We start from the raw sequence: 12,052 nt of genomic DNA, 5'->3' as shown, positions 1-12,052 counted from the left end.
AAAAGAGATCAAATTTATAGAAATGTCATGACATTTATGTAAATGTTGATTTCTGTTCTTCTATTGATGACAACATAATGGTCATAAAACAAAGACAAACAATTTCTTAAACTGTTTCTGGTAATGTTTAAATTCTAAACATCTCATATGCCTGCATTTCACATTTTCCCTTCTATATTGTCATAGATTATTATTTACTATTGTATATTCACATAAAAATAATTTAGTAGAATGAATCAATTAGTAGAAGTCTCTCTTTGATGCTGACAAGCATGTGAATATTCATCACAGTGTCTTCTGTTTTCTCAGTTATATATATATATATATATATAGTTTTTTTTAATGAAAAATTCTTTTGAACTTTCCATAACTCATTATTTATAAACATAATATAGTGTATTGTATAGTGTAATGTGTAAATTCAATGCTAATTTCTAACTCTGTTAAATTTACTAAATTCTGTTTTCATGAATACCTGGATGTTAAATGTAATTGTTACACTTTGTAAAACAGAACACCCATTTTATTAAAGGTGAAATAATTTATACAGTTTTTAACTCTCAGTGATGCTGCAGTGTTCATTTGACTTTGAGACCTGAAGTTGTAACCTGCAGCAATGTTAAAGATGATCTACAGGGCTTCAAACATTCAGGAATTATAGTCACCATATAATTCACTTTTCATGGTAAACATTCATTAGATCCATCAGATATAAAGTCATTGTTGGAGCAATACACAAACGCTTATCAGAAACCGAACAAAGTGCAAATAATTTCAATAACATGTAAACACAAGGACTCAGTCCACGAATAGGAGTATTAGAATAGATGTGCTTAATCCCGCTTGTATCATAGGCCTACTAGTACAAGTGGAAATACACTAAAAATTACCTCCAAGTATTCAATACTGAGTACAGTTGAACCCCGACTTACGAAATTAATTCGTTCCCGAGGGTCTTTCAGAAGTCGAAAATTTTCGTAAGTCGAAGCACCCATCGCGCCTTTTGAGTGAATGGTAGGCTATAGGCTAATTGCTAACTGCAACAACAATACGTCGTTCAAGTGGAACAGCGAAGCTCAAGTACGAAAGCCAAGGGGGTTGTCACATGATTTGGAAGGCATTGTGGGCATTGTAGGCATTCTGGGCTCAGCCAATCAGAGACAGTGGATTTTGTTACACGGGCATTTTGCCATAACACGGGCAGAAATATTGCCGTTAAGTGCCGTCGTAACTTGAATTTTTCGTTAAATGGGGTATTCCTAAGTCGGGGTTCCACTGTATTGTAAAACAAATGATTGACATCAAAAAATTAAGCAGGAAGCAGCATAAAGTCTGCTTACAATTATCTCTCATAAACTTATTTTCAGCTGTTTTAACCATTTACAGCTTTTCACATGTTAATGACTTGGTTAACGATCTAACTAGCATATCAACAGTGCGTTTCAGAGACACCCAACAACTGTACCCACACTCCGCACATCACGTGTCTGATTAGCCACATTTAGCTTACCGCCGTCGAGTGGATGCTCAGCATTTACATGAAGCCACAGCTCAGTAAACCTTCTGGTTTCACTCTGTCCTCTACGACAAGTACAAAATTATACTTTGTGAACATTATCAGTTTGGATGGCATTTTAACTCGTTAGAGATTAATTTCTTCAGCTTACCGATAACAAAGTTTTAGCCCGCCTGCTCTGTTCGGCTGTAGAAGCAAGAGACCATGAGGCCGCACCTTGACCACCTGGTCAGCTGGACTGGGACAAAAAATCGGTCAGGGCATTTTGACTAGAGAGTGGCCACAAGGTATTATAGGAAAAACCATAAAACCTTTGGATGACAACAAATGCTGTTGTGACAGTGATGTACACTGTCTTGTTGGTATATATGTATGAGTTCTAAACAGTTTACATCACATGACAACTTAAGGACATCTTCTGGTTTCATCTTCATGTTTCCCTCTCAACAGATATCAAAACCAACATCATGAGCACAAGAAATGACAACATCAAAGAACGCAAGTATGGCGAAGCTCGCGGCTCTCCAACGGGAGATTGAGAGACCAGTGTTGGACTGTAGAACTGCTTTGAAATTCATATGAGCTGTTCGCACTAAAGTAAAAAGCACCATCACTTCATGCGGATAGCCCCTTTGGCGCCAGCTGCAAGGCTGGAGCCGAACAAAAACACCCTGATAACGACTGTGTTTAGTCTGTTCCTTCCCACTCCATACAAGGCCACCTGGGTTGGCTGGTAGACTGTTTACTTAGCCTGGCAGGGCGAACTATGGACACACACACACACTTATCCCCCTCCCTTTCCAAACGCCTTCGATGCTTGTTTCCTGCGGGGGAACACGGCGGGTCTGTGTGACGCGCTGGAAGGGTAGCGCTGTGCAGGGCGGCTGCTGTGTTCGCTTCGGATTACTCCTCACCAGTGTTGGTCATGTTACTTGAAAAAAGTAATCAGTAACTAATTACTGATTACTTCCCCAAAACAGTAATCCCATTACTTTACTGATTACTTATTTTCAAAAGTAATTAATTACTTAGTTACTTTTTAAAAACACGATTTACAACCTGAATAGGTGATAAAGCGATAGATCTTTCAGTCCAATTCTACTTTTTCTACATAATCCATCATACAAAATGTAATCAAATGGAAAAGTCTCTTTTTAAAACTTGTTTTATTAGTTTTAATCTTTTAACTTTATGCATCAAGCAAAAATTTAATTATATGCAACATTCTCTGACTGGAAGAAATTTGTTTAATATTTAAACCTATTTTCTGCACATTCCAGCACATAAAATATTTTTGTGTGTTTACACTCACTCTTTCAAATAGATGCAAGTAAAACACAGCAGAAAATAAATAAAGTCAGAGACTCAGTGGTCCTGTTGCTCTATTTTCACCTGTAAAGCAGGAGTAGGGTAGGCGGAGGTTTACCCTGGTGCAGGTGTGCCGCAGCGGTCAGTGGAAGAATCCGCGAGTTTCTCTGTGAGTTTCCCATTACGTCGTAGCGCACTTGGTGCTTGCTTGGAAGTTTAGAGGTTTTTTTCGCTGTAAAAAGAAGTTTTCTTCCCACGCACAACGGACACTAATGTTTTTGTCACTTTTTATGGAATCAAACTTAAAGTAAGGTCAGTACTTCCACGCTTTAAACGCTGCATGCTCATACTCTCTCCCACACTCGATATATTATCCATTGATCTGCACACAGCTGTTGTCACGAACGTCCACTCGCTTACGTCACTGTCATGAGACATTCTCGCAAAAAAATCACGGTTTTAGTAACGCAGTAACGCAGCATTCCTACGGGAAAGTAACGGTAATCTAATTACCGTTTTTGCAATAGTAATCCCTTACTTTACTCGTTACTTGAAAAAAGTTATCGGATTACAGTAACGCGTTACTGCCCATCTCTGGTAGTAACAACCCCCTAAGCACCCTGATTTTGAATGACCAGTAGTAAAACTGTAGCAATGTTGATGGCCTTTTCCCATTCCAAATAAATTTAGACACCACAGAGTGTATATTCTTAAAGCAAGACAGAGGAGGGAGAAGTGGCAACATGAATAAAAGGAAATTAAGACATGACAGTATGTTCATTTTGACTATGTTGAGGCCCTAGTCTTAGTGTGGGGCAGGTCAACGCTGCAGTGATCTGAGTGATCAGATATCAAGATTGGCTGAATACAAATTAGTGACGTGTCGGTCGCGAACGAAATGGCACAAAAATGGCTCTTAGAGCCAACTCTTTGAAGTGAACAACGCGAGCCGGCTCCTTACTCACCAGGGGGCAGCTTTGTGTAGCCAAATGTTAAAGTCATGAATTCGCCTTAAGGGGCCATGTTGATATTATGAAGTAAATTGCATCATACAGTTTGAAGTACCTTTTTTCATTCTTCTAAGGCATATGCGAGTGCGCATGTACACACACACACACACACACACACACACACACACACACACACACACACACACACAAGAATGAATGAAAATATGAATATTTTGATTTCTTAAATGTCACAGTTGTACAGTAATAACTCCGATAGTGTTATCAGTTCATCAGTGGCAAACGGGGAAAGGAGAAGAAAGTAGTTGCGAAACAAATACATCAAAAGAGTATTGATTATTAATCGCGAAGCTCTGAGAGCTTGGTAATATTCTACTTTGCTATGCATGTGTTTGAGGAGATTTTACAGGCAGAGATCCTTAACATCACTGTATCCACAGAATGGCCTACAGGTAAGACTTAATCACACAAGGAGAAAAATGAAAATGAAAGCCGTTGACTCAATGGAATGCATAGAATGCTAAGAGCCTTCAATTCAGTGGGGATGTGGCGAACATGTCATGGTCCTGAGTCTGAGGACTCGGTGTTTTGTGTTTCTTTATATTCTTCTATATTCTTGTTTATTCTGCCTTGTCTTTTGTTTAGGTTTGCTATGTGTTAGTGTGTTTGTTTCATGCCTGCCTGTGTTCCCTCTGTCTGTCCATGGTGTCACTGTGTCTGCTCGTGAGTCTGCCTGCCAAGTTCAGTGTCCTGTCTGGTTCTCTGTGTCTGTTAGTTTCCTGTTTTATTCTGAAAGTTCATGTCTCATGTCAATGTGTTTAGTTTTACCTCTCTCCTGTCTCGTTAGCCTAATTTCTCCCAGCTGTGTCTCCCTCCTGTTGTCCATTTCCTAATTACTCCCCTGTGTATTTAAGCCCTGTGTTTTCCTGTGCTCCCTGTCTTGTCATACCCTCAACTTGCTGTGTGTTCATGACTTCCAGGCCTCCTGCACCTCAGTTAGAGTTTTGTTTGCTTTTGTGAGTTTTATTTTATGTTGAAGTTTTGTTCCAGCAATAAAGCTGCATTTTCAGTTTAAACCTCGTTTCCTAAGAGTCCTGCATTTTGGGTTCACCACTCCTGCCTGCCTGCCACACAGCCAACCATGACAGAACAACACTAAAGGCCAACTTCAAGCTAGAGCAAGTTTTGAATAGTCAGTTGAATGGGAAGAACAACATCTGGCCACTCAACACCTGCACCCTGCCGGCAGTGATGGGGCGTAATGGAATAATTGTACGGGCGTTACATATTTAAGATACAAAATATGAGTAACTGTATTCCATTACAGTTACCGTTTTAAAAGGTGGTATTCAGAATACAGTTACCTTATTGAAATAAATGGATTACACGGCGGTCTTTCCCTGTTTCATATATTAGGCTATGCCCTCTCTATTTTTGGTAATTCCACGCCAGTGGAAACCCAAAGAAAGCACGCATTAAGAGGCTCTAATGCCTGTGTCTGAATCTCGCGCCCCATGTCACCTGTACTTGCGGCCGCCTAATGACTTGAAGAAATATTTTTAAAAATTATTATTCAAAATAATTTATTATGAAGGCAATAGGCAGAGTGTTGCAGAAGAAAGTAGCCTCATGGGCAGTGTAGTCTGTGCTGCAGGGAGAATGGACTGCAATACCTGTTATGTTTCTGTGAGCGCGAGGAGGGAGAAGAAGGAGAGTCGAAAAGTACGAGTTGTCACTGACCACTGATGGAAGATGGAAGCATGTGAATATAATAATAACCACTGCCACCAAAAGGTTTTCCTCTTAGACGAGGAAGAAAGCCCTGGGACGTGAATTCGGGTGCGGGCAGGTGTTTATAGTCTGGTCCACGGCGGTGGGATTCAGTCTGACGATCCGAACCACCAGTGAGACATCTGAGGGTGAGAAACATTATTTTGGTATATAAAACCACCGCAAAGGTTTAATGAAACGCGTAAAATAGGTTAGAAGTAGCCGCAATTACGCCGTAACGAACCAAATTAGACTTAGGTTTTAGAGGTAGTCGTAATTACTTCGTAACAAATTGTAGAAGGGCGCAAATGTCTATGTGTATTTGTCTGGAAGTAAGTTGATTTTACAGCACAATATGCTGCTGAACTACTTCCATTTTTTGTTTTCTTTGCTTGAGGCTCACGTACTGGTGACAAAGGACAACGGTTGAGTTTTATCTCATAAAACTGATACCGCTTCATTTTTTAGAAGTGAAGTAGAAGGGAGTATCAGCAACCACTCTGAAGTCAAGCGTGCCAGTGACGGCCCAGCAAAATCTTTGAAAATGGGAAATAAACAAGTAAAATTAACACCTGATGAGAAATGTTTAGAAAAACAATAAGCTGGAACAGGAATAATCCAAAAGAAAGGGAGAGGAATGCATATTGGAAGAGCAAGAGGTAAAGGCAGACTTAGATACACACCAAACAGTAATTTTAGCGCTGCATGCTGGGAGTGTGGAAAAAAGGGACATTTTGCACGTGACTGTAAGAAACAAAGAAGACAGTGACTCAGAACAGGATAGCAGCTCAGGTGAAGAGAGCAGTTCAGACTAGGAAGAACATAATAATCCCTCACCAAGTGAAAATTAGAGATCAAAGTGGTTTAAAGTAGTTTAAAAAGGGCTGGAAACAGATCCGACTGAATAAATATAAATACATGAGGTATAAAGTAAAATAAACAGAAGGCTAAATTAAATTAGGGTGATATGTTGGATCACCCAGGAATTTGTATGTGTCGACCACATCAATATCCAAACTATGGATGTTCACTGGTGCGATGGATGGTGGTTGGTTGAATTCACACCAGATGATGAAGTCGGTGATGATTTTCCTATACTCTAGATCATTCCCCTCAGACATCCATCAATGACTGTATCATCAGAGAATTTCTGGAGGTGGCCGTTAGGAAGGGAGAAAAAAAAAACATGAATCTGACAGTGCTTCCAGTACTCTCCAGGTGTGACAGTGATCTGTGCAGGAGGTACATGACTGCATCATTCACCCCAATACTAGGATAGTAAGTGACCAGCAGGGGATCCAGCAGTTTACTCACCAGAGTTGTGAGATGTTTGAGAATTAACCTCTCCAGGTTCTTCAAGGTATACTTCAGGGTATGATGTAAATACTGGGCAGTGGTTCTTTTTTTTCTGGAGAGACTTCTTTAGTCTGTTTGTATTCTGACTCTGTAGTAGGGCTGAACGATATATCGCATTTGCGATAATATCGCGACATGATCAAGTGCAATTTTCTAACCGCAAAGGCTGCGATTATACTCTGGACATGTCCAAATTCATGGGCTGCATCCTCCTGAGGCCGCATTTGTAGACCGATTACGTCACAGCGACGCGCCGAAGGCTGTCCAAATTACTACCATATCCCAGAATTCATAGCGCGGCCCAGCCAAACTCCAGTTTCCAGCAATGGCGGCCGCTACTAAGTTTTAAAATTACTCATACTAATCTTTCTGGGTCACAAAATAAACTTTTAACATATTTTCAGGCGAGAAAGTAGTTGTGTAAACATCAAATATCTGCTCGGTTTATCAAGATATCCCATATTTGCAAAAGTGCTTCGACGTTTTCAGAGGCGTCTGCTACCCACCAGCTCGACAGCTAGCCGGGAGCTCGAGGGTTACTGATGCGGCCGAGAACGGCACAACTCCCGGCACATCATTTTCAGATCACCGCGGAGTTTCGCTGCTCGGGTTAAACGTAATATATAAGTCACTTAGACAACCTAAAAATGTTATTGTTGGGCTTTTTTCAGTGTTTTGTTTGTTCGTGAGTAAATCGGTTTGGCTGAGATTAAAGTTATTAGATTAGATAAAATAAAACTTTATTAATCCCCCGGGTGGGTTCCTCCTTGGTTTTCACACAGCTGACTAAACGTCAAACAGAAAACTTATTAAACAGAAGTATGAGACAGTCGAGAATTTACACCAGTGTCTGGTTATATTTTAGATAGCAAGAAGCAGACGGCCGAGTTTATTAAACTCCACGGAGACAGCGGTGACGCTAATCAGAACTAGACCGTCCAATTTCACGCCTTTAAACTTTAAAGGCGTGTTTGTGTGTGTGTTTATACAATTGCTATTATGTTTGCACTTTATGTGTAATGTTACTGACTGCAGAGATCAGTAAGATGTGTGTATTTTTTATTTATTAGTTTTATTTACCGGTCAATTTACCGGTCGATCTACGTCCCTACCCTCACCTATGGCCACGAGCTGTGGGTAGTGACCGAAAGAACGAGATCGCGGATACAAGCGGCAGAAATGAGCTTCCTCCGAAGGGTGGCTGGCCTCTCCCTTAGAGATAGGGTGAGAAGTTCGGCCATCCGGGAGGGGCTCAGAGTAGAGCAGCTGCTGCACATCGAAAGGAGCCAGCTGAGGTGGTTCGGGCATCTGACAAGGATGCCCCCTGGGCACCTCCTGGGTGAGGTGTTCCAGGCATGTCCCACCGGGAGGAGGCCCCCGGGCAGACCCAGGACACGCTGGAGAGATTATATCTCTCGGCTGGCCTGGGAACGCCTTGGTATTCCCCCGGATAAGCTGGAGGAGGTGGCTGGGGAGAGGGAGGTCTGGGCCTCTTTGCTTAGGCTGCTGCCCCCGCGACCCGGCCCCGGACAAAGCGGATGAAAATGGATGGATGGATGGATAGTTTTATTTATTTAATATTATTTTTTAATTGAATGACTGTCTAGTAGTTCACAGATGTCGAAAAACTGAGTGTGGTAAAGCCACTGATTTTTTTTATGTATATTTCTGCAATCTGCACATTGTACTGACTTTCATTTTAATGTTTACACCAGGGTTCCTTGTCAGCACTTTATGCTCAGATGTTTGTAAGCTAAAAATAAACTATTGTGTATGTTCAAATATACTGTTGTGATTGAAGAAGTTAAATAAAAATGTCAGTCATCAATTCATGCATCACCTCATGTCATCATAACAGAGGTCTGTCTTCCAGGAAAGAACAGTTTAAAATTAATGTAATATAGTATTGGCCATACTATATGATGTATTGCTTGTCTTTGTTTAAAATACAGAAGACAAAGACCTTAAAAAATAATCGCATATCGCATCGCAATCGCAATATTGGGGCAAAAAATCGCAATTAGATTATTTTCCATAATCGTTCAGCCCTACTCTGTAGCCCTGCTTCTGTTTCCTTGTCTCTAATAATGTTGGTCACTTTCATAAGTTATGTCAGAGTTTGATCCACCATGTGATATAATTTAGAAAATATCTAATTAGCAATGGCTTTCAATAACCTGGAATTAAAAAACAACAACAACGAAAAAAACAACAACACTGCAGAACACTGTCAGTTATGGACTGATGTCTACAGCACCAGGACCTCAACATTAATGGTTTAGGATACCCTTCAAGAAGCCTGGAGAACTATTCCTGAAGACTATTTAAAGACATTCAGTAAAATTTGCTCAAAAGAGTTTAAGCTGTGTTGAACACATATTGACTTTCAAGCTTGTTAGAATTGCATTCAGTATTTTTTTGCCTTCAATTCATCATTCAACATAATCAAGGGTTTAAAGTGCACCTTTATAATCCAAAAAATACAGTAATGTAATGGTCTTCTAACAGGTATCATTCAGAAAGCATTAAATTGACTGTAAATCGTGCAAAATACAGCAGCTAGACATCTTCTAAAGACTAAGAAAAATTTACATATTGCATTAGAATTGATTTTAAGATTTTACTAATTACCTGTCCTTCATGGCCTGGGCTCAGAATATATACTAGAAGTGCTTCTCCTGTACCAGCAAGCACTTTGGTTATAGAAAGTTATACACAAATAATAATAATAATAATGATATTTTATTATTATTTTATCTACACTACTAAGTCTACTCACCTCTCTATGAGGTATGCTGTACGATGATAGATCACACAGACAAAAATATCAACTGATAAAGTTTGGTGAAGTTGTTTACATGTTCTTGAAGAACTTAATGAGTCCCATTGAGAATGGGAAATTGTCTGATAAAACAAAGCCACAGAGCCAATTACTTCTTAGTTCGGTGCTGGAAAAGCATTACTACAATACATTAAGACTTGTCTTTTCATTTGATTTTTAATGAATACCATTTATGTCATCTAGTTGTATAGTAAATAACATTTTTGTTCATTAAATGGATATTGAATTAAATGTAACATTGCTAACTCTAGGTGGGTTTGCAGAATTGCACAAATACAGATATCTTTATTTTGTGATCATATTTACACTTTATATTCTGATACTCTGCTTTAATTCCACTATAGTTTTCCTTATTTGGACTCACAAAAACCTTCACGAGCCAATGTACATTTTTATTGCAGCTTTGTTAATCAACTCTGTTCTTTACAGCATGATTATCTATCCAAAGCTCTTATCTGATGTTTTGTCTGAAAAACAGATGATATCATATCCACTCTGTCTTTTCCAAGGTTTATCATATTACACCTCGGTTGGTTCAGAATTTTTACTGTTGGCAGCAATGGCATATGACAGGTATGTGTCTATATGTAAACCCCTGCAATATCCAGTTATTATGAATAGAATAACTATATATGTATGTCTGATTTTAGCTTGGCTTATACCTGCTTTTGAAGCCTTGATGTTAGGTGTGTTGTATTCTAATGTCAAACTCTGTAGCTTTACTCTGACAGGAATTTTTTGTAATAATTCAGTTCACAAGCTTCAGTGTGTGCCGTCAGTAGCAATATCTATATATGGTGTGGTCATGTTGATAAACATTGCCCTTCTACCTTTGCTTTTCATACTTTTTTCATACATCAAGATTCTTAAAATATCTTACCAAAGGTGTAGAGAAGTGAGAAAAAAAGCTGTAAAGACATGTTTACCCCACTTGCTGGTTTTAATTCACTTTTCTTGTTTTATTTCCTTTGATATAATTATAGTTCGACTGGAAACAGACTTATCAAAAACTCTCCGTTTGATATTGACCTTTGAGTTGATTTTATTTCATCCTCTTTTAAATCCAATTATATATGGACTCAAAATGAATGAAATTTCTAAACATCTCAAGATATTATTGTGTCTAGTTAAATAACACTGAAATCACTGCACTATTATTTATGGCATTTATGTAAGTGTTCAAGTCTATTCTCTTAGTGCTGACATATGTAATGGTCATAAAGCAAAGATATTTAACTTTTTAGACTGATGCTGGTAATATTTAAAGTCTAAACATGCTTGGATTTCAGGTTTTTCCTTCATTTCCCTTTATCACAGATTATTAATCGCTGTTATGAAAATGATTTAGTAAAAAGAGTCAAATTCTGCTGGCCTTTTGTGTGTGTTTGTGTGTGTGTACTGGTTTTTACTTTGTGGGGACCAAAATCTGTAATTTACTACAGCAAATCAATATATCTATCACATGCCAATTACATCTATACATATATATGTATACATACAGACACACACACACACACACACACCCACACACACACAAAATCTGGACTTCCCGGGTACCACTAGAGGGAGCCCAAGTACCACCACTGGTACACTTACCACAGTTTGCGAATCACTGGGTTAGGGTAAGTTGCGAAAGAAAGCAATATGTCAATGAGATGTCTCCACGAGGACAGCAAACCGGACTGTTGGGTGTGAGTGTATAAAGGAAATGACTTTCTTGATATACAACAGGTTCATTCTCTGATTTAATGTAAATGTGAGTGATAGAAAAAAGTCGAAATTGGATAAAATGACAAGTTATTGTACAATGTATAGTAATCTTTTGTTCATTTATATGTGTGTAAAACATATGGTGAGCAAGAACTGGATAACTAGGGTGAATGAACAGAAACTGGGATACATTTTAACAGTTCATATTGGTTTCAATTCAATGTTTTTTATACAAATCCCAACGACCGTTGCCTGAGTGTGAAGACAGAAACCCAACAATCATATGAGCCGCTATAAGCGAGCACTTTGGCAACAGTGGGAAGGAAAAACTCCCTTTTAACATGAAGAAACCTCCAGCAAAACTAGGCTCAGAGAGGTGCGGCCACCTGTTGCAACCAGTGGGGGTGAGATGAGGAAGATAGGTCAAAAGCCATGCTGAAGAGAGCCAGAGATTAATAAGACGTAATGATTCAATGCAGAGAGATCTATCTATCTACACACAGTGAGTGAAAAAAATGACTGAACAAGAAATACTCAATGCATCATCCTCCAGCTGCCTACACCTATTCCAGCATAACCAAG

At 39.1% G+C, this 12,052-nt stretch overlaps 1 protein-coding gene across 1 annotated transcript; it reads left to right on the top strand.

The window, feature by feature from the left end:
• Nucleotides 1–9,974: 9,974 nt before the first annotated feature.
• LOC309691212 (olfactory receptor 6N2-like) lies at nt 9,975–10,895 on the top strand (the record flags this gene model as incomplete). Its single annotated transcript, XM_082508805.1, has 1 exon — nt 9,975–10,895. One exon carries the CDS (start codon nt 9,975–9,977, stop codon nt 10,893–10,895), a length of 921 nt encoding a protein of 306 aa, XP_082364931.1.
• Between the last annotated feature and the right edge of the window lie 1,157 nt (nt 10,896–12,052).

The sequence above is a fragment of the Aulonocara stuartgranti genome, assembly GCF_965226115.1.
Source record: "Aulonocara stuartgranti genome assembly, chromosome: 16".
NCBI lineage: Eukaryota > Metazoa > Chordata > Actinopteri > Cichliformes > Cichlidae > Aulonocara > Aulonocara stuartgranti.
Note: the sequence above shows the minus strand (reverse complement) of the source record. Positions and strands in the feature narration are given on the sequence as shown.